This window comes from Galendromus occidentalis, unplaced genomic scaffold (assembly GCF_000255335.2).
Source record: "Galendromus occidentalis unplaced genomic scaffold, Mocc_1.1 scf7180000077121, whole genome shotgun sequence".
Lineage (NCBI taxonomy): Eukaryota > Metazoa > Arthropoda > Arachnida > Mesostigmata > Phytoseiidae > Galendromus > Galendromus occidentalis.
This window is the reverse complement of record NW_003805109.1, coordinates 9,018-31,380: the sequence shown is the minus strand read 5'-3', so window position 1 is coordinate 31,380 and position 22,363 is coordinate 9,018. Positions and strand designations below refer to the sequence as shown.

Below are 22,363 nucleotides of genomic sequence, written 5' to 3'. Positions count from 1 at the left end.
AGATGCAAAGTCTCGAGAAACGTTGTATACATCGGTCGCTATCGTTTTGAACTAGAATTTTGTCCCCTTGGTGTTGATTGAACAAAATGAAGCCTCAACAGAAACATTGAAAAATCGCAGGTTTTCCCGGGATTTTTCGATACGAAACGAACTCTGAAGTCGACCGAACTCGTCAGGGACACAAATCTCCTGCGGAAATCGCGATTTTGAGCGAAAATCTATTGAAAATCAGTCACTTCACGGCACAGTGGCGCCCCCACCGCCAGTTCAGGTTGAAAGAGGGCGCTTTGTCGCAGCCAGGTCTCGCGGCGTGAGTGCGTCGGCTTCCACTCCATCGCCGGTCGAGCTACTGCGAGCATCTACCTGTCGGATCTCTTCAATTTCCTTAAGTCTTCGAGGTACTCAGCATTCCTGCTAACCAAGCGAAAATGCCCGCCACACGCAGCCGCCAAAGGTAAGCCTCGAAACGTTTCATATTCGACGTGAGGTTCCCACAGAATCTCTATACTTTCAGAATTCAGAGATTCCTTCTATGGAACCGTTCGGTTCCGTTGGCATCGCATAGGATGCCATTGCACATCGTTGCGGCTCCTATTGGTGGCGTTGCCTCGTGCTGCAGTAATGCTGCTCGTCTAGTGGCCGAACGGTACACGTTCGTCGGTATTTTGTGACCGCGCTTGTCGTCGAATCGTGTTGCGCGCTCAGTCGCTTGACGACCTGTAGAAACTCATGCCGTCGTCGTCATTTTCCGAAACAGCGGCATCGCGTTGTCGAGACATTCGGCACACACGTTAGGGTTAGGTATAAGTTCAAATGTCTCCCTGTCGCTCTGCTCATTCTTCGCGGAAAACATCCGAGCGCTTGAAACTCTCGGTATCGTTCGTTCACCGAAGCAGTTCATCGAGCGCCAAGCATGCCGAGCGTTGGGCCTCGGCCAGTTCCGCTTACGATCGCTGTCAGTGGCCTCCTGAGCTCTCGGAGCTCTGTCAGAGGCTCACAGGTACCCCGGGAGCGGGAAATCGCTATCGGAAGCTCTTGCAACGGACTCACGCTAGAATTCGTTAATCCTCTCGTGGCGCTCTCATATAGAGCATGGATGGCGGCGGCGGTGGCGGCAGCAGCGTCGGCCATTGCACTCATCACGACCGCCACCGCCACCAGAGCCAACCATTGCTTATTCGTTCGGGTTTGCTGAAGCTTGTCTGAGCGACCGCATCGAACTCTGACACTCTGCGAAATGTCAAAGCGTGTATCGGCACGAAGCCGGCCAACGCCGTTCGAGCGGCATGGGTCTGCCTCGTGCACACGGTTCCTGAATAAAATTCGATCTTCCGGGTTCGGATTCGCATACGGCGAGCTACTCGGGGTGGATACTGTCATTCGGCATCGATTGTGTCATCTTATCCACCTTGTAACGCAATTTTAGACGGATCCGGAACCTGAGATTCGTATCGAGCGTTGCTATTGGCGCCGATGGATGCTCCGCTCGGCCGCTTGGCGCGCTCCACGCAAGTCAATATGGCCGCCGATATTCCTCTCGCGCTCTTCGCTCACGCTGGCCGGCTAGCTTCTTCTAGCTCACTCACTCAGACAAGCGGTCAAGTTCTGTGCGGAGGCTCCGCTCTTGAAGTTCCCTAGTTTTTCTCACTCTCGCGCCTTCTCCAACCTGACTGCTCGCTTGCTCGTCCGCTCTCCCTCTCACTATGACGAGTGCCGGACCCATGGTGAAGGGAAGCTCAACATAAGAACGAGCTGCACTTTGGGAAAGGGGAGGCATCGGAGGGGGGAAATACCGCGTTTTCCTCGTATAACAATAGCGTGGATCCCCTGGGGTATCGAGACGCTTCGATTTTCGTGGGAAACGTGCACGTATCGGCGTTGCGAGAACTGTCACCCGCCTTCGAGACAGAATTCCCCGATCCCTTCTCCGAATTTTCGACTTTTGTTGCACGGGGACAGCGAGGGTCGTCGAAGCCGCCGGCTCGCTTAGCTGTCGGGTGGTTTCGCAGCCTGCCTGCCTGCCCGCCTGCTTGGTTGGTTGCTTGGTTGACGGCGACCTCATGGTAGAAGCGATAGCTTGCCTTCAATCTATCCGCCGGTCTGGCTAGCGCCATTTCTATTGTGAAGCAACGAAGCCAGTGACCTGTGCTTGAGAACGTTGCTCGCTCTCACTCCTTCGTTTGCCCGTCGTCGGTTTGTCCCGCGTCGTTTCGGATGCTTGGTCGCTGGGTCAATCTCGAGACGTTGGGCTAGCCGGCGGAAACGTCTATGATTTTTAATCGTTTCATTATTTTTAATCGATTTCAATCAACATTTATCAGCGATTCCCCAAAAAATTAACGCATTTTCTATATTTCGGGAATTCTCGGGCCGACATCATATTTCCTCTCGATCTGACTCCCCAATCGTAGACCCGAATGTCAATTAACGCCGAACCTTCTTTTCGCAGCACTGAGAAGCCCGTGGAGGAGGTCCCCACCGAGCCCACAAAGGGAGCCGAAGAAGTTCCCGAAGGCGTGAAGCCCGCGGAACCCACCGAGGCCGCCGAGAAGGACAAGGAGCCCACTTCCACCGAGGAGGACACGAACGGAGCTCTGAACGGCGCGGATAAGGAAGACGCCGATGATGATGAGGAGGACGACGAAGCCGACGAGGATGAGAAGACCGGCGCTGAGGACAACGAAGCCGAAGACGACAAGCGCGACGCTGAGGAAGAGTCCGAAGACGCTTCCCCCAAGAAGAAGATCAAGACCGTCGAAGAGCCCGCTGTCGAAGCCGAGGACTCCGCCCCTGCCGAGGCTGAAGAAGCCGCTTAAACGTTCCGCGACCGAACTACTACAGCAGCAGCAGGGAAGAGGGGATCCTAATAATTTATTGGTTCCTGGTCACTAATCATGTGAACCAGCAGCGCAGTGGGCACTTGTACATTCGTTTGTTCGGAAAAAGCAAGGAGAAAAGTAAGATCGATCGATGATTGAGGGCGGGATAAGACCACACCACACCAAACAACAAAAGCATCACCAAGAATGCTTTCCTTCTGAATCCGATCCCATCTTGACGACATCGACAGCAACTACCATAGCTCATGATAATCCCAGCTGCTCGAAGCAGCGGCAGCAGAAGCAGGCAAATTGTATATCCAGGTTATTGATCGTCACACTGTCATGACAATAATACATCATTACTCTTAATCTCGTAATTACAATCATCTTCCCTCTGGAATCGTCATTCCCTTGAAAAACAAGCAAACAAACATACAGCAAGTGGTGGTGGTGTGTCGTCACAAGAAGCTGAAGGTGGTAGACTGTATAAAATAAATGTGGACGGAACAACTGCCTTCCCGGATTCTCGGGACAGGTTCACTGTACAAAATATTCTCGTCTTTCTTCTGTAGAACGAGCGCAATCTCTCGCGCTCGGCTCGAATTGATTGCATCGGTGAGCTCGTCGGGGGCGGGCGGCGTGTTTCTGGATTTCGTTATAGCTGGTTAGAGTAAGAAGTAGTAGAAGAGTAAGTTCAGAGTAAGAAGGAAAGAAGTCCAGAAGCTTACATCGAACGAGAGGACTCTCCCGGTTCTCCAGCAAACATTCGGCGGATCCCGCGTGATCGGAAAACGTCTGTGGCGTCCATATCGCTCCGGGAAAGCGAAGAATCCGCTCATCTAGCGACCGAGTCGAAAGAATTCGTAAAATGAGAATACCCGGGCAGCGATCTTATCGAGCGGAAGATCCGCCTGAGTGACCCACCCGATGAACCCTTGCATAATGCTGTGTGAATACCACCGAATTCGATTCGCTCGAGGCTCGGGCGCTCTGAGACCTCTTCTGCTGCTGATCCGGCGATTTCTGCCACTGGATAGAAGATCTCAGGCCTGGCGTGGGAGGAGCTCATGAACGACTCGCGCTCTCGACGTCAAATCCTCGTACACTCAGATCCCCAACCTCTCTCCATCGCCCTCAGAGGAAAAGAGTTGAGCGAAGAAGGCGTCGACGAGCTGTCGAGAATGATGGGAAGGTTGTGTCTCTCATGATCAAGACTCAATCACGAGCGGTTCGTCTGAGCTCGGAAAATCGGCGAGACTTCCATGCCCAGAATGGGTCCACCGGATCCTTGGAAGAATCATCCAATCGGAGCGGCTCCTCATCGTGTGATGCTCAAGACTTTCGGCTCGGAACTTCAAAATCGTGTCGCCTCGAGTCCCCCTGCGCCGACGGCAAGTAGCCGCCGCAGCAGCAGCAGCACAACAGGGTTGCATCGACATGCCGACAGTGGTCGGCGGAGGGGTCAACAACCGGTTTTCACTCAGGCGCCCATGAAGTTGGCATCCCCGACTGATGGAAGCTCGAGCGGGACGATCCGCGAGCAGAAATTCAAGTTGCGGTCACCCGTCACGCGCGTCTACTTCGCAGACGAGACCGTTTCGGGGCTTCCGCAAGCAAGATGAAATGGAGGTGTCCACGGGATGAGAGAGATGTCAAATAGTCGAATAATTCTGCTCTGATTCGGTATTCAATCAGAATGTGGACTCTGGCTTCATTCTTCGCTAAGAATATAATTCCAGGGGTCTGTCAATGAGGGAGGGGCGGCTGTCTGAGACCCCGACCTTGAAACGAAGCTTGCCCACCCTTCAGCTCATTCAGATCGATGGCAGTGATCGTATAATTTGTGATGAGAGTTCTGGAGTCCGGCGTGCCTTCGTGGGTTGCGAAGAGTTCGAGAAGAGGTGCTTCGTCAAATTAAGGAGTCATGTGCTTTCTAGAGTATTTTTATTAAAAGCAGTATATCATTACGATCAAGTGTCTCATAACTTTCACTCGTGCTGCGGTAAGTCACAGTGAAGTCTTCAAGTGGAACTACCAGCGGCGCAAAGAGTTCCTATAACGTTAAAGATCTATTTATGTGATGCAAAAATTCAACGCTCCGTTCGAATCCGCTCTAACAATTGAATATAAATTCTATATGTGGTTCTTGTTATGTCTTCATGGTCAAGCCGACTTATAAAAAAGACTCAAGCACCCCCGACCCTCTTCACACATCATCATGGGTGATCCAGCTTCTTGATCTCCATTCCAGTGTCGTGGTTGATAGCCTTGACTTGCCTATCCTCGTTCCAAGAGAGGAGCTAAATTCACCATGAAAATTGCGAATTTCCAATTCGCTCTTTACTCCCCGTCTGCCGTAGTGAATCCTCGGGTCTTTCGACTCGCATTCTCCTTCTCTCCGATAGATATGCAGTTCATAATTAAACGTCATTATTCGTCGGTTTGCTGCTTCCGTCGTTCTGATGTCGAAAAGAGAAACATTGCGAGCACTATCATTAGGATCAAACATTGTCGAGCGAGATACCGAACACATGAATATTCAACGATATACCATGCGGGAAAGAGTCTCAAGGAGGAGTTGAGCGTGAATGAATTAATTGGTCATTTGCCGTTATCGGGCTCCATGGAGAGGTATGAGGGGGAAATCTGGCGGCTCGGCGCACTGTGCGGGAGCTCTACGGTGAGAAGTGTGGAGGATATCTCCAGGAACTGCGAGCGTGAAACGATCGGGGAAGAATCGTGAGACTCGGATAGTTCCAGGGAAGATTCCTGAGGAAAATATATGAACGAGACGTATAAGGACCACCACTAACGGTACATCACCGCTTTGAGAGAAGATTATTGAAGAGGAAAACTTTTAAGAGTGTATTCCGGGAACGTTCGAATATGGGAGGGAGATTCCTCCCTCATCATCTTCCAAGAGGCGAAACGAGAGGCGAGTGATTACTGTCTATCAAAATCGAGCTCTTAATGATGGGAGGATTGCTTCTAGGGAAACATATCAAAACTATGCGCCTCCTCGTCAACATTAACATTATTTAACAGAGAATGGCGCTTTCTACATAACGGGAGAAGCGTCAGCCGAACTCGGAGAGGTTTAAATAATAACCGAAGCGAATGCTTCCTCCTATGAACACGACAGCAACAGCTCTGTTTCCTCCATCCTCGCGAAAACTCATCCCGTTCATCCTGTTGTACCCCTCGTCGTACTGGTCAGAACAGTTTTGAGAGCCATCTCCCTTACAAAGTAATACACGGTTATCGTATTCTGAACGTAGGAAAGATAATGCCATTCTCATCATAATTCTTATTCCTCCGCCGGGAATATCGCAGGGTACGGCGACGACAACCGGTGTACAGTCGTTCGCTCAGAGAACGCCCATTTCGCGAGCGCGATGATGAATAGCGAAAACGGCGAAGAACAACTCTTGCCTCTGAGCCATGTCGTTTCGCAAAACACCCATGAGCCTTGGGAGGCCTAACTAGTCTCATCACCATAAGGAAGTCTAGCCCTCAAAAAAGGCGCCGTCTTGAAGACCTGCGAGGTGTTTGGGCTGGAAATCAATGCCCGTTCTCTGCCCCCCCCCCCCTTTCTCAATAGAGGGGACTCGGAAGGTCATCGCAAAGGGAAAGTCCCTTGAGGGCTGTCAGATGGCTCCGTCGAGGGCTACCTCGATCATGCGGATATTCCTCTGGAGGAGAGTTCGGGATGGGAAATCAGCTAGGAAGAACCGCGCGATTCCGCGAGCTTCATACGGAAGGGGACCCGTGTGCACGGACATTGTGTACATAATCTAGGCCGCAAGATATTTCATCGATGCACACTTCAAATAATGTGGGCCTATCCCTCCCGTCCGCTGAATCTATCAGTTAAAGCGTTGATCGATGCATCGTGGCAGTAAGAGGCATCTCGGGGAATTATTTGCGGCTCGACGACTCCTTCTTGTCATCGTCATCCTCGAATTCGGGCTTCGTGCGACGTCTTTCGTAGATGAAAATGATTGTGCACAAGATGGCGACTTCTGCACAGATTCCTGAAGGCAAGAGATTCGTTTTAAATATGTGTTCATGAACGCAATGTATATGTCCGAGGGGAGCTCAAGAAATTCGTGGTTGAGGAACTCGCTCTACAGGAAGTCTCGTTGGGGAAAGCGGTGCAGGGAGTTTTTGAAGAAGCGCCCATGACAGATACTGCTCCCCGTATCTCGGAATGGAATGAGCCCCGCGGGAAGGCTTCTCCATCGTTCTGTGCTCATCAATCGGAATCATTCGGAGGAGCTCCGGTGGGGAGCTACTGGGGTACTCTCCCGGTGGGCGTCCTGCAGTCTGTTCGTGGGCCACATATCAGTGGCGACAAAATTCAACTCACCGAGGAATGGCCAGAGCGCAGCATATTTATCCTTCACGCGAACGTTGATCTCCACTGAGCGCGTAACGTTGGCTGCTTTAGCCTTACAAACGTAACTGGAATGAGAGGATGGGGTCTGTGAGACGGGACCCGATCGCTCCATAAGGACTGCTTGAGAGGCCAGAGGTTTCCGAGAGAGAATAAAGTGAAAGCTTCATGAAAAGGTCTGACTCACTCACCGGCCTTTATCTTGATACTGCAAGTCCTTGATGACGAGCTTCGCGTTGGCGACGCCCTCTAATTCAATGAGCTCGACCCGCTCGTCGGCTTCGAGCTGCGCATCCTCTGTGAAAAATGGATAAAATCATTAGCCATGATCTGCCCTGGCTCAGTCAGATCCTTGGCTGAGAGGCTGAAAAGCTGGGCATATGATCGGTCCTCGTTCCGCGATGAAGCTCCGGATGTTGGACTCCGAACATCTACATCGACTTTAGTCCCACCGGACGATAAGCGGAGAACGCACCTTTGTACCATGTGACAGTCGGAGTGGGGACTCCACGAACTTTGCATAGCAACGTGAGAGGATCTCCCTGAACCTGGATTTTCGATCCCTCCACGTGATCTATCGTCGGGTACATGAATACCTGTTCGAATGAAAAAAATGGCGGTTTTTATGAGTGCCTCCCCCTGCATTCTGCGAATCGGTTGATCCTCCGGGCGCGGCCTTTGAGCCAAACTCACCATCAGGGTAGCTTGTTGATCATTATTGAATTTACACGTATAATTGCCGGCGTCCGAAACATCGCAATTAGTCACTGTCAAAGTGGAAGCCGGACCCTCGTTCTGGAATCAGAAGGGACTCTGTGAGTTGATCGTGGGAGAGTAATGTGAGGGATCGTAGGGGAGAATTCCGCGGATTTCTCAAGGAGCCAAGGCTCCGAGAGTTCATCCAAGGACCGCTCGTCTGAACGTGCAGAATCAAATAGAATATCGGAGACCTTGATGTGATATTTTGAGCTCTCGCTGATGACCGATTGATTCTTGAGCCAGACATACGTCGGCGGTTCCGCGTCCTGTGAAGGCAAGTTGACAAAAATCAATTTCAGTATCGATTACAGTGATGACGCCTAATAACGGCGGAAGAAAATCTTATAAAAGACGACGGCAACTGCTTACATCTTTCCAGTACCCGGTATAGTTGCATTTGAGGACTAACTTCTGAGATTTTGCATTGACGACCACGCCGTGGTATCCGTACTCCGTCTCTGCCTCGTTCGTCAAAATCTCGGACTCTGTAAGCAATCACAAGCATTTGACTCCATCGTGCTCTCAGTCGTAAGGGAGCGCAAACGAATATTGACAGCCTAGAATATTCTGCATCAATGAATGGTACGATCACTCAATCAACCCTGGCGAGAATACGATTATCCTCCGCTAAGTCGCACGGTGAGACCCCCATTCCCATCGTACTCTGACATTCAGCAGGCTCCATGACAAGAAATGAAGAAAGAAGGCGCACACAGAATGGTGGCCGGTCTCTAGCCGCTCGGAAATTAACCTCTCTCAAGGAGGGACCCCGAATATTGGGTGTAGGGACATCCTCTCGGCAAGCCGGGGCGAAGAGGATGCCCGTACGAGCGACGCCTGCAGTCATAATCGCATTATGACTGTAGGTTCCGCTTAGATGAGAATAATTATGGCCATTCATTTTACAGCGAGCTATTACTGCAGTCGCAGCTTGTCATGATTCCAACGATATGATCGTGGTGACAAGTGGAAATACGACCGACTGGTCGTCGAGGCATGACTATACTGAACACTGTGTCGTTGCAATACCTTCCTGTTCCGAGCCGAATCAAGGAACAGTCCAGCCTAGGCTGCGATCAAACTCGAAAACAAATCGAGGAATGAAGTAAGGGTCGTATGAAGGTCGGCAGCGAGTTGTTCAGACGAACGCAGCCGCCGAGAGGCACGATCGAGACACCCAGCAACAGAATCCAACAGAAAGAAAGCCCAGAGATTCATGCGCGGGAAGCTGTGAAATCTACGGCACGTCCAAGACTGGCGAATTGATGCGATACGCGGGGTCCAATCAACTGCAGTTCTTATCAACCGCCTTGTTGACAGACTCTTCTTCTCGGGCGAGATCGGACTGGCGCGCGCGAGCGGGCGCACGAGCAGACATTCAGACGCTCTGACTGGCTTCCTCTGCTGTTGATGGTGATGAAGAGTGATGAACATGGATACAATGGACAGTTCTTGCCTTCAGAGAGTTCTCCGCTCCGTGCAGCTTTTCGGTTTTCCACCTTCAGCGAGAAATAAGTTTCGGCCTTCTCTCCGCAAGAATAGTTCCCGGAGTCCGAGATCTCCACCTGGTCGACTTTCAGGGTCCACATTTCCAATTTTTGTTTCGCCAACGATTCGAGCTTATCCTCGAGTCGCAGCGCAGCTCCAGCGCTCTCGCTTTTGCGTTTACTGCCCGTGTCCATGTTCCGGCTACGACCGGCGCCGGCCGGGCTCCGCAGAGCGAACGACTCCTCGTCTTCCGCGGATTGCGTTGGTACCTGAACTTCGAGCATTTTCCTACGCAGCTGTGATGATTTCAAAGCATTGAGAAGGTTTTTCGTTTCGTCGCTCTTCAATTTAACCGATGTCATGGCGAAGCGGGAACCAGAGCGGATAGCGACGTCGTCTTTCTTCCACGCGTTGACCAAATCGTGCCATGGTACGACACAGCGAATAGAAAAAGAATCGCCGGGCGCCAGGATCTCCGAGGGTCGCTCGAGATGATCTACGAAAATGTTGTCTCGAGTTGAATGCTCACCCGAAAGCCCGACGACGGCGATCCCTGGAAAGAGAAAAGAAGAAATTTGTTGACTGTCGCACAATTTACGGAAACCGCGAATCGGCAAGCTGGCGTCTCGACCTCGACGGAAAAGGGAATAGGCGAAGTCAAGAGAGTCAGAGGACGTAATTCGTCAGGGTCTCGTCTTCAGAATCGGCTCCATGCTCGGTCAACCCTGCATCCGGTTTGAATGAATCATCTGCCGGCTCATCCGCTGTCGGATATTTGAGATCGAAGTGGAACTTTAAGCAGTTATCCGTTTTCATCGCACGAAAATCCACAGTCTATCGCGATAGAACAGCATGTTCAGGGTCGAGTAGAGGGAATTTCCACGGAGCGGCGTGCCAAACGGTGTTATAACTCTCAATGTCCACTCCAAGGGAGCTCTTGAGTCGGTCTGAAAGGACACGAGCAACCGAGCACTCGAAGAAACAAATCACACGTCGAAAAAATCCGCGAACGACTGAACAGACAAACAAACGAGCAAATGGATATAGCAGAAGACTCAAGACGGAGGACAACATTATTTGACAGCAGAAATTTTGACCAGCCGTAGATAGAAATCAACAAATCCGGAATTGTAGACATAAGGATGTGAGAGTCACGTCCAATCAGCTGGACAGAGGTGAAGATGATCCTTTCATGCTCATTACCTCGGAGGATCGCAACAAGCAGCGGCGACAATATACGGAATATCTCGGAGGAGTACTCGAGCCGTCCCGCGCGAGAGGTTTCCATTCCGGGAATGGAATCTTTCGTTCGTGATCGCCTGTCGCTCCGTGGAATGATCGATGGCTCGTGGACACCGCGCAGAATGTACCTAGTTATAATGCATGTCGATCATAGGATCGAGTTCCACAACAAGCATTTGCGGTGACGAATTGATTCGACAGCTCTCGATGACGGCCGGCAGCTCTCGGAGTCACTCATTCATCATCAAACGCTCAGACTCATGGGAGGATAATATGGACCACGCTTCCGCCGGTCATGTATGCAGCTTTTCGCCGAAAGTCAGTCAGAATCTCCCGGACAACATAAGCTTGAAACGACCGGCGAATACGCCTAGTCTCTTCATCCTCACGCTGCCATATCCGATCATGTCGCGATTGGGAGAAGCCTAGACCGTGACCGATGATAATTATAATCGAACGGCGACGGGCACGAACCTAATGATGGCAGCTTCGAAGTTCCTAATTTTAGGAGGAGCTATTTAGGACCATCATCATGCTCAAATATTAGCTCCGGAAGCGAGAACCCACGAGTGCAAAGCGAGATCAGGGAGCAAAATGCATAAGATGTCAGCGGGACATCCATGATGCGGGATTTCGATGTCTCGAGTTCCTCATGGTCGGAATCAGCTGGATTTACGGGGAAACCACGCTTGCACGTCGACTAAGCTCTCTCAAGTCTCAGTTTCTAAGAGTGCGCGGATTCCTACACGTCGTCGATCAGACAGTTAGTCAGCTAGCTGAGCATTAAAAAAAACAGGTCGCTTGTTACGAGTGATGTAGTCATCAAGACAGAATAGAATTCGCCATGATCTAAACAAGGCGGTGGTAGCTTGACACGGCCGATCAGAACCATCGATTTCGGATGAGAAACTCAGCGAAAATAGAGTTGGCTCCGGAATCTGACACGGCATGACCATCCAGAACTTGAGTTTTCGCGTTCGACTATCGCGGGCCTCGCGCTGCTTTGACGAGGAAGGGCGATGGACAGGGTAGAAGACACGACCGTGCTCTTTCGACTTCACCAACACATTCTCGCTGAAGCGAGGGGAAAGACTCACCGAAAAATATTGCCAAAGCGCGCATGGTGATCGCTTCAGTTTTTTCAGGGACCTCTTGTCGATGGTGATGCCGTCCTTCGTGGTGGTGGTGTTGGTGGTAGCTTCTTTACCCTGGCTGGCTGCCTGCTCGCCTGCCTTCTTTGCACGCTCACTCACCCCTTGCACTCACTCTCTCACAGCGGCAGCCGCTCACACAATGGCAGTGGCCCGGCGGCGGCGGCAGTAGTTGTAGAAGCAGCAGCAGCACTTTGCCCTCTCTCAATTTAGGTCTTACCCTGCATCGGCGGCGAGCAGCGACAACCGACCGACGGACGTTGCCACCGCGCCAGGCGATAGCGGCAGAGTACCACACGTACCGCCCTCCCTCTAGAGCAGGCGTAGCTGCTACTTGCGGATTCCACGCGCATGGGCAAGCGATGCTTCAGGATGACGCGCGCGACGGTTTTGTCGGAGGAAGAAAGTGAGCCCGGGAGCACGCCGAGCCTCTCCCATCGGGGGATTCCCGTCGGGAGACTCCCGTCGTTCGACGACCGCTTTTTCCCACAGCCGAGACATTTAAATTTGGCGCTATTATTCGAGTTCATACTCGCTTCGGATTTCGCATGTCCCCGGAGGCATAAATATTCCCAGCGTGCTCACGGAGTGATTCGCTCGCGGGAGATAAGGTCGCGTACCAAGCTGAACTATTATTAGCTGTAAGGGATCGTGAAGGGGAGAGAATGCTTGTCTTAGCGTGTGATGCCCCGTGACACAGAACTTACGTTGAGCTCTGAGGGTCACGACTTGTTCGGTCTGTATCCCGCACATCAGATGCGAAGCTCGGCATGTGTATGCGTTGTTGTCCGAGGGATTCACGTTCTGGAATCGGATCGTCATGTTCCGATATCGACTTTGATCGCTGGCGGGGTCGGAGGGAGGGGGTGGAGGGAGATATACTTTCTTCGGATCGCCTGACTCAATAATCTACCTGAACAATCAAGCGGGAGTTTGGTACTCCTGTACTGGGGTTCACTGAGATGTGCACTCGATGATGAGCTCTTTTCTTCAACTCAGCGTGATCACTCCCTGAGGGAGACGGAGAATACCATTGAGGACATTTTTTCGCGCTCAAATGTCAGGCCTCGAGTCGGGACACTCCGTGCTGTCTCAGGAACAATGTCGGCCTCACCTATGAACCATTCGATATGAGGCTGCGGGTCGGCGACGAAATCGCAATCCAATGCGACTGAGGATCCTATAAGGGCGACCTTGGTCCAGCTATGATCACGTTGAGTGCTGATAGGAGCTAGAATACAAAGGAATTCGAAGACTTTAATCGAGGAACAACGTATTCATGGAAAAATGGGCGCCGAGAACTCCAGTTATCCGACTGTGGTCTGAGAATCTCCCAGGAACTCACTGACGAGGTGATACGTTGTTTCGACAAGCGGATCTTTCACACTCCTACAAATGTAACGTCCGGCATCGGAGAGTTGCATGCCATGGAATAGCAGCTGCGATGTGCGCAATTCCACATGACCTTTCGGCAGGTATCTGGTCTCGTCTTTACCGTAATACCTTCGGAGAAAGTTCCGACTTCAGTTTCGTATAAGTCCTGTTGAGGATTTTCGATGAGCTACAAAAGGGTCCCGGCAGTGAAACGTCCTCGGTCGGACTCTGATCTAACAGAGTCGGGCGAGTTGCGACGATGATTCTGAGCTGCGTCAATCGTAACCGTGTCGGGATTGGATTTTCGAAATGAGTATTCTCACCAGAAGAATGGAGTTTTCCATTCCGGCTGACAGCCAAGCGCGAGCGATGTTTCCGGCTTGATCAGGAAGCACCTTTGGGTGTCGTTGACATTCTCTGTAACACGAGACTGCTCAGTAGGGTTTTATCGAACAACTTCATCCTAAGGTCTTCGACTAAGAATCTCGTTCGTAAGACACGTTCACTGTCTCAACGACTCAGTGAACGTCCCCTCCCCTTTCGGGGAACACTGAGATCTACGGTGCTCAGCTGTGATTCGATTCTAATGTCCGGTACGGAGCGAATGTGCGACGACGATGGAATGAATGAAGGAGGAAGGTCCGCTCGGAATAAATGAATTTCTCCCGAAATCAATCGATTGCTGTATCAGGAGGAGAGCTACCTGGGTCCACGACGTACACGTGGTGTTTATCTGAATCGAATGGATCGCAGCTATATGCCCCGGAATGCTGCAGGCCGGCGTCGAGTACCCGAAGTTCTGCTTCCTGACGTCCGTTTCCCTTCAAATACGCCAGAGAAATAGAACCTGTCTCGGGATATATACATGGCGGAAAATTGTGGGGAAAACGAGGGAATTGAGAAGTCGCTCGAACCTTGACTCTGATAAACTGAATCGCGAAATCGTCTTCTAAGCTCCGTCCATTGAGACTCCATTTAGGGAAGCGGAAAGCATTCGTGCTACACTTCAGTACGAAGTCTTCCCCCACTCTCACGTATAACGGCCCAGAGTATGTTGTAGTACCTAAAAACAAGTTCAAGAGTCGACATTTGGGAAGTTCCTGGGAGCTCTAGTCAGACCTTGAGCTCGACCCTCGAGCCAATATAGTGAGAATGTCTGGCAACGGGAGTTCAATATTCAGAAGGATACTGTATGCGATCCGTCCCATCAGCTCGAAACGTGAAATCGAGAAGAAAAGCTCTGAGCTCAACCGGTAAGAGGTGAGCAAAGATGAAGCCATCGAGGGACTGTCGATCGGAATAAAGGGGATAGAGTTGACAGCAAGTTTTGAATTCTTGGCGTGAGTACTCTCGGCACGTGAACGCTGTGGACAGCTGGCTGTCTCCGAATCAATTCTGGATTATTTTTGGGCGACTTCGTGCCTCCAGCTCTGATCTTATCACCATAGAGTAGCTCAGCCCGGAAGCTAATTTCAAGCGTTCTAGAGCACCTCAATAGAAGAAAATCTCGTTTCAGCTGCTTCATCCAGGGTGTTGATCGGCACAGACTAAACCCGAGCACGAGCTCGAAAGGAGCTTGGATCAGCAATATCGTTCGTCCGAACTCACCCTGAGCTACTACGCTGAATTTGATGAGCGTACACCAAACCAATATCAATGTCGGAGTCTTCATGCTTGTCGCGGGAGAGCAACACTCAATATCTCCGCGGGACACACGCTCAAACCAGGCGGCCGCTATTCTAGAACTCCGGTTCTGTGTCAGACCCTCTGTGAGGGCCGTTTAGGGCCCAAGAATACTACGGCGTGGCTGCTACCGCATCGCTCTTGCAGCGGCACTCGTTGGTGGCAGTGTTCGTCAAGATTTTCGCCGGCACTGAGTGCTCTCTCGGCGAGAAGCGATGGGTTCGCTCGGCAGCATTCGAGAGATCTGCCACGGATGACCCTCGCGGAGCAAATGCGCGATCCAGGGAGTTTAGGGTCCGAGCGTACTCGGCGTCTCCAGCCCGACCATCCACTTTTTGTTCATTTTCTCGATCATTCGATTCCGTCGCTCATCCAAAAGCCGAAGTACATTCATGAGCATAGCACAGTCGAAGCACCCACGGCTCTCGGAGCTCCCGATTGCGCATCGAGCATAGCGATCTCCGAACGAGCCAGAACGAGGAGAAGAGGAGGCCTCCTCAGCTCATATCTTGCGTCCCTCGTACGACGCCTTCTGCTCGTTTCAGGCTCGCCGCACCTCGAGTCGAAGTCGGACGCGATGTCCTCCGGGATACGATCCGCGGAGAGAACACGCGTCATGTTGATTGTCGAGTCCGATCTCCTAGATGCGCTGTTTTCGGTCTGAGTCTGAATCGAGAAAGAGTTCCTCCGCACTGTGACTTCTCAAACAGCTGTGGAGTCGGTCGGAGCGGCTTTCAGAGCGGGAAGACAAGAGTCCGGACTCCGGACCCTTTGGAGAAACTCCAGCTCTCTGTTTGTGATCACGAGAGGCGCCTCTCGGAGAGAACTCTTCCCGGGAGACCGACCCATGCTCCCAGAGCGAGCGACCGGATTCGCTCTCGCTTGAAGTCTACATCGGTTCAACCAGACTCGAAGGGGCTTCGAGCGAATCGCCCCACAGGGCAGATAAGTCATGAAACGTTGCATCAGTGCCGGGGCCGACCACCGGAAAATGCAGTCCTTTCAATCGATCGATTCAAACTCCGCCTTCTCGGAGCTCCGATGTGATTGCACTGAAGGAATCCTCCGTACACTCTCAATGCTAGTCTAGTTCCCGATTTCACACAATCGAAACGTGGGTACACACGACGATCTGTCAGCTGTCCCCGATTCTCATAAATGTCCGGGGGTCGGGAGAGCGACTCGAAAAGTACTCTGTGGAAGGAATTCCAGACGTCTCACTCTACCGCTGTGGCGATTCCTGTCCTGGGAAATTGTGCTCCGGTGGACGGACAGATCCTAGGAAGACCGCACCCGGGAGGAAATTATCAACACAATTCACGAGTCAATTACGATTATTATCAGCCTGGTTTTTTGAGATGCATGTGGAGCGAGCTGGCACACGTGAGCGGGCGTCCTCTGCCATTTTGGCTCTCATTCTCTCTAATAAGCTGGACATAGGAAGTAGCAACCTTAACTTCATTCCCGTCTTTCGACAACAGCTCTCAGAATTTCAAATCCCGCGCTCTTCCCGCTCATAGAGTGCATCAGGCGCCATCTTGGATTTTACCTTGTGGCCCGGACCTGACTACAAAAATACGGCTGAAGCTCTCCGATCTGAAACGAAGCAAAAGAATCGCGTCTAGTGATGGCTTTAAATCTGGCAGAGGAGCTTGAGACAGCATTCCACTCTTGCATAGCGGCCACGACCAATAATGAATACTTCGCACCGAGAGATAATGGAGACGAAATCAAAGTAGGTTGAATCCAGACAGACTCCAGCATTCGGCGTTCTTTTCCACGCCGATTCACCCTTGGTTCCTTGGACTTTCCTCATAAGTTTCCCTTTTCCAAGGTTACCGTCGAGCAGACCGTGCGGAAATTTTTGGATACCGCGAGGCAGATGGAGTGCTTCTTCTTGCAAAAGCGACTGCTGGTTTCCCCTCAAAAGCCCGAACAGATCGTGATGGAGGTGAGCAATCAGACATCATAGATGCGTCTCGCACCAGCAGCCTAAGAAATCGAGTCTCACAGCATTGCTTTACTCCCCCGTTCAGGATAACATGGAGCTGAAGAATGAATTGATGCGCAAAGAGCAGCTACTCGAGAAGTACCACGCGAAGCTGATCGATTGGCAGAGACTGGTCAGCGACACCTCCATCGGCAGCGGAGCACCACCCCACAATATGCCCATGGCGCAGCAGAGACCTTCCCCGCAACAACCGCCAATAGCAGCAGGTGAGATCATCCAAAGACTCAATGCAGTGTCATTCTGAATTCGAAATTATTTCCGGAGCTCGGAATAGAGAACCTAAGTACATATGTCAACTTCTAGTGGCTCCGATGAGCGCCGGCTACATGTGCGGGAATCCCATGAATCCGGCCATGCAAATGCAAGGTGGACCGCCGGGGCGGCAAGTGGGGCCGGGAGGCGGGTTCCGTGGACTGCCCAGTTAATCCAATCTCGGACTCAGCTGAAATTATTTTACCGCTTTTGTAAATAAATTCTGGTGAAGTTGTACAAATGTATGATAGTACGACCGCTTATTCGAACCGTATCTGTTCACCGCGGATTCACTTTGAGAAACCTCACCATTACACCTGTCGAGCCCTTTTCACTCAAACGCCCCCTCCTACATTCGTAACCCAAGCCAGTGAACCTCTAACGGGATTAACCTTGCGGAAGATTGATTTGATCTGAGAAATCGCCAATACTCTTCATAGGAAATGGAATCGTCGAAGACTCGCCCACCGCCTTGCGGACGCTAGCGCTATTGTTCGGCTTTCTCTGAGAAAATTGAAACCCGGATGGAGTCATTTCAGTCAGCGTCTCAGCAAGCGAGATTTGAATGCGATTGCACGCGTCTCAAGTACAGGGATTGCTAAGGGAAAGATCTCGACAGAATATAAAAAAGGAGCCAAACCTCGGGCCCCGGCTCGTGGTAAGCGGGACGGTTCCAGATATAGTTTCAAGAGCAATCGACGTGTTCCCCATCGATAGCAAGGAACTGATCAGTTTTCTCGTTTGTAGCGCGTCCTCAGTCTCGCAATCCCGGGCTGCTGCCACCAATGGACGTCGATCACACAGATTCCAGACAGTCTTTTCATAGTGGTCAGCTGAGCTTCAATTATTTGCCATCCAATGGCTGAGAAGTCATCTCGACGCCTAAGGGGGCCTCCTTCCAGATCCCGGTCGAGGTGTTGTGCAAACATGTGTCTTCAACTTCTACGCATCGGTGTCCAATGTTCTTGAGACAGCGACTTCCGATTAACTGCCGATTGACGGCTTTCTTGGCGGATTCCGAGAGTAAGCTCCATGAAAATTCCGCGCAGCTGCTAGGGATGGTCACAAACTCAAACGCCTGGATTTCGAACCGTTCTCAGGCCGAAACGACACACACAGCTAGGTATGTCAGTGCGCTTCGCAAGCAGTGCGAAGCTAACCATTCGATTGCGACTGCTTTGCAGTACTTTTAAACGCCTGGTTGAGAAATCGTCGTTCAACTACAAAGCAAATTCAACCTGGCAGGCAATCACCAGAGAGAACGGCACTCGAGATATCTCCAACAGCCATAAAAGGTCGATCTTCATCGCCCAGAACTTTGTTACCAGCATTGCCCAGGACATCCACAGAGTAGGTTCCACGAGATTCACGCTTCCACGCCTTTGTGCTTTGAGAGCGATGACCCTAATTCCAAACTTTCATTCTTGTCGAGGAGAAAGGAAACGTCTCACTGAAAGCTTGCGGAAACTTTGCCCCGCTCTGAATTCGTCGAGGAACGACTTCATCTGCTGCGTACGCGACCCTCATCTTGAACAGAGACAGTGTCAAAGAGATTCCACGCAAGCCGCACTCGACGCTTGTGAAATGTGCGATGTCTGCACAGGCTGCAGATGACCGTAGGCCTAGCCGGATCCTACGCTAAAGTCTTCCGGCATGTCAGCTCTCACGTATGTAGCTGGACCCCGCACCCGATATTCCCAACAGCGAAGGAAATCGAAAATTACCACCTGGATCGGGCTGGTCCCTGGAATTTTCCCTATCGATTGAAGCGAACAAATGACTTCGCTCTTGAAAAATAGATGCGCTTTATTCAATGTCTGGAGCTTACCACAAAGAATGCGATTCTACAAGGGTTTTTCGAAAAATTTGCCTCACTCACTCGCTTTCTTTAGGTCTGTATCTCAGTCTATGAATCAGGGATGAGAACGACGCTCGTTGCTGCGCCAGCGGATGGACCAGCGAATATTCTAGGTTTCTGAAAGATAGATCTAATTGTGGAACCGGATCCGTTTCTATTCAATGGACAAGCAGCAATACATGAGTCACTCCGTGGAATCCGAAGCCGCGAGAACCAGTCGTCAAGATCCTTCCAACCCGTTTATCCGACAGAGGCTAATCCTAAACGATCCTGAACCTATTGGAACTCAACCGATCCTCAAAGAGTATCCTCTCAGGCCGCGACGGCCTTCACATGCCGAGTCGCGCAACGCGGTCGTTTGAGCGGGCTCCCGTCGCTGGTGGCACCGAAAAGAAAGGCAACAGATATATTTTAAGGTCTCTCGTGCGGCAGGGGACTCGCGGCCACTCGCCTTTCCGCGCGGCCGTTGGTCTGTATATTCCAGAGTCAAGGGATTCCCTAGAAGCAAAAAAGCCTTTTGTTCTATCGCCGATGGCGCCGATTCTCGAGCTCAGTCAGCTCTGGCTCCCTCCAAGTTCACCGAAATTTCCGCTGCCATCCACACGGAGGGTGAAACAGGGGGTTCCGTGGACGAATATTTCGTTCCGGGGGATGGCTGTTCCGTTGAAGAATCGAAGGTAGGATGAAATCCCATCGAGACGTTTGATCGACAGCGGACGACTGACATTGTACGAGGGACCAAACGACCATGATACCGACGATCTACGGAAGTTAAATGTCTTGAGACTCCGAGCACATTCGAACGGGCTCCGGGGTACTGATGATGGTGATAATGCAAGGACAAACAATGCGAATGGCTCGGGCGTCCTGGTCCACATCGACCGATCGACGACGTCAAGCAGGGGATTCAGAGTAAGAGGATGAGCTTGCAGCGGAAAAAACATCTCCCTAGCTACAGTTCGAGGCTACTTATTTGCAGCGTCTAGCAGCAGCCGGCCGTCTGTCTCTCTCAATTTCTTCGTCCGATCCTCGCTGAAACTGATCTGAAAGGATAGCTTCTGTTCTGTCGGATTTCGGCGGATTTGCCTGGAGAGACCCTAGCAAAATAGAGCGATGACCCCTGCCGCCAAATCTCTGTGCCGACGGACCTGCAGAGTAGACGCCTCGTTATATCTCGGGAAGAGCTCAGCGTTCATATGTGAAGACAACCGCTCTTGCGACGAGTTCGCGGAATCACGACCATGATCCGTCCATCGAGCTTCCGAGAAGGGAGCCAGACACCGCGAAAATTGCGAACAGCCGAGCCTGAGCAATCGGAAATATGTCGGCGACAAAAGAAACTCGGAGCGGGTTCCGAATAGAGCGACAGATCGGAATTTCTCGCGAGCTATCGATCAATCGATTAGAAACAAAACACTTGGTCTTTTAATCCGATTCTTGCACTCGAGCGATACGGGATTCGGAGAAGACAATCATCGATCGATAGAGAGATCGATCGCTTCGCGGATGAGTCGATTGGAGAGGCGATAAGGATCGGAGATATGTGTTTCAATAGAATATATTAACGCGCATATTCTCCTTACTAATATAGTGGGAAACGCATCGTTTATTCTTACACTTGAGCGAGCGGATTGATGAAACTTTGGTGTTCCACGTAATCAATCATTCGATCGATCGGTCGACCGACCGACCAAGCGATCATCAAGGATGGGGCCGTCGTCGTAAACGTCATCACCACCGTGAGTGACGTGCGAGCGAACGAGCGAGCACGTGGGGGCGTGCGTGCGTGCGCGCGTGACTGAGTGATTGACTGATTATGGATCGAATGATGCCGTGGCTCCCCTGAATTCTCTTCTTCTTCTCAATCAACGAAGATGACCAAGTCTGCAAGGGACGGCTCTGCGCCTCTTGAACTCTTGATTACAAGGAGTGCGAACACCCCGAGTCTCTCGATTCGTCGAGGATCAATCGGATTCCGAGCTCGGAATCCACATCTTTCTTCGAAATGCCGATCGTCGGTTCTCGCACTTCTACTCGGACCAATCTATCAGCAATTCTCATCAACGACTTGAGGTCTTTCGGACTTGCGGCGACAACGAGATTCGCGGAGGTACATGATTCTCTGATCTCGTCGACGAAGTCCGCAAATTCCAATGGCATACTTAATTCCATCAAAAGAGACTGCTTCTTTCTGATGAAAGACGTGAAAGGCTCGTCGGGGAGCCGCTGGCGAGCGAAGTATTCAGCAGGGGACCTTCTACTCCCCTCCGGGAATCGCGCTAGTAGCTACTCGATTCAGTTTGGTAGGAGTTGTTCATCCTCCCGCTCAGCGAGAAGCTTGAAGCATGAAGCGAGCTGCTGCTGCCCGGAAAATATGCTTTTATTCACAGAAATGCTGTGCTGATGGACGGATGGATGGATGGATAACATTCCTTTTATTAGGGAGATTCAATGATATATATTACAATTTCGATGGGAGAATCAGCCGCCCAAGAGCGCGAGCTCTCTGAGGGCGCCACGTGGAGGCATTCCTCCTGTGATCATCCTCGCGTTCCCGCGTTGAACTTCGATTGCGATGCGTTGGCGTATGAACGCCGCTGCTCGTTTGTCTCCTCCTCTTGCGACGATACGCGATGGATGGATACATCGAATTTATTCTTGGGGACTTAGCCAGATGGACAGAGAAATGGATGCTCTCGAACGCTGCCGATGGATGGATGGATGGATGGATGGATGGATGGATGGATGGATGGATGGATGGATGGATGGATGGATGATGGATGGATGGATGGATGGATGGATGGATGGATGGATGGATGGATCCAAGGGCACCCTATGCAAGACTCATGACTCATGACTAGAGCCCGTGACTTCATGCAAAATGCATATAATGCATAAAAATGCATATTCTGGGCTTTTCCTCCTGAAGATGCATATTCTGCGCTTTGGGGCATAATTCTGCATATCCCATATTTTCCCCATCGATTCTCGCGGGTCTCGACGCTGAGAGCGACGTACAGCCATGGTCAACCGAGAATAGATGGGAACGGTGACGAATCGGATACATCTTCCCGGATTTAGACAAGTTGGTCTCCAACGGGAAGAAAATTTTCCTGAAGTCTGCCGATCGGGTGAGCACATTCCGCGAGATCGCCCCCGGAGTGCCGCTGCCACCCCAGCCAGTTCCGACAAGATGGGGTACCTGGTTGAACGCAGCCGTCTATTACGCCGACCACTCCCATTCATTTTCGAAGGTTTTGTAAGCTCTGGACGTCAAAGACGCTGCGAGCATCGGAGCGGCTGCACAATTGGTGAGGAAGCCCTCTG

At 51.4% G+C, this 22,363-nt stretch overlaps 3 protein-coding genes across 3 annotated transcripts; 2 read left to right on the top strand and 1 right to left on the bottom strand.

The window, feature by feature from the left end:
• The first annotated feature begins 305 nt into the window (after positions 1–305).
• On the top strand, positions 306–3,372 carry LOC100902777 (protein BFR2). The gene is made up of 2 exons (XM_003741009.2): positions 306–454; positions 2,450–3,372. Exons 1-2 carry the CDS (start codon positions 429–431, stop codon positions 2,814–2,816), a joined length of 393 nt encoding a protein of 130 aa, XP_003741057.1. The 5' UTR covers positions 306–428; the 3' UTR covers positions 2,817–3,372.
• A 1,386-nt stretch (positions 3,373–4,758) lies between these two features.
• Positions 4,759–14,904, bottom strand: Bsg (immunoglobulin domain-containing protein Bsg). Its single transcript, XM_029110815.1, has 15 exons — positions 14,841–14,904; positions 14,147–14,295; positions 13,936–14,053; positions 13,556–13,649; positions 13,204–13,361; positions 12,973–13,089; positions 12,772–12,869; positions 12,566–12,662; positions 8,347–8,462; positions 8,169–8,243; positions 7,912–8,013; positions 7,694–7,814; positions 7,410–7,515; positions 7,192–7,286; positions 4,759–6,856 (listed from the first exon to the last, which is right to left on the bottom strand). Exons 1-15 carry the CDS (start codon positions 14,902–14,904, stop codon positions 6,741–6,743), a joined length of 1,626 nt encoding a protein of 541 aa, XP_028966648.1. The 3' UTR covers positions 4,759–6,740.
• Positions 14,905–16,498: 1,594 nt separating this feature from the next.
• MED28 (mediator complex subunit 28) lies at positions 16,499–17,420 on the top strand. The gene is made up of 4 exons (XM_003741007.1): positions 16,499–16,650; positions 16,750–16,866; positions 16,952–17,132; positions 17,230–17,420. Exons 1-4 carry the CDS (start codon positions 16,543–16,545, stop codon positions 17,349–17,351), a joined length of 528 nt encoding a protein of 175 aa, XP_003741055.1. The 5' UTR covers positions 16,499–16,542; the 3' UTR covers positions 17,352–17,420.
• The last annotated feature ends 4,943 nt before the right edge of the window (positions 17,421–22,363 follow it).

Coding starts and splice junctions, on each gene's coding strand:
- LOC100902777 (XM_003741009.2), top strand. CDS start 429: ATGCCCGCCACACGCAGCCGCCAAAG. Junction 455..2,449: donor GCCACACGCAGCCGCCAAAG/GTAAGCCTCGAA, acceptor TTCTTTTCGCAG/CACTGAGAAGCCCGTGGAGG.
- Bsg (XM_029110815.1), bottom strand. CDS start 14,904: ATGAAGACTCCGACATTGATATTGGTTTGGTGTACGCTCATCAAATTC. Junction 14,296..14,840: donor ATTCAGCGTAGTAGCTCAGG/GTGAGTTCGGAC, acceptor ACTTGTTTTTAG/GTACTACAACATACTCTGGG. Junction 13,362..13,555: donor TGGAAAACTCCATTCTTCTG/GTGAGAATACTC, acceptor CTTTCTCCGAAG/GTATTACGGTAAAGACGAGA.
- MED28 (XM_003741007.1), top strand. CDS start 16,543: ATGGCTTTAAATCTGGCAGAGGAGCTTGAGACAGCATTCCACTCTTGC. Junction 16,867..16,951: donor CCGAACAGATCGTGATGGAG/GTGAGCAATCAG, acceptor TCCCCCGTTCAG/GATAACATGGAGCTGAAGAA. Junction 17,133..17,229: donor ACAACCGCCAATAGCAGCAG/GTGAGATCATCC, acceptor GTCAACTTCTAG/TGGCTCCGATGAGCGCCGGC.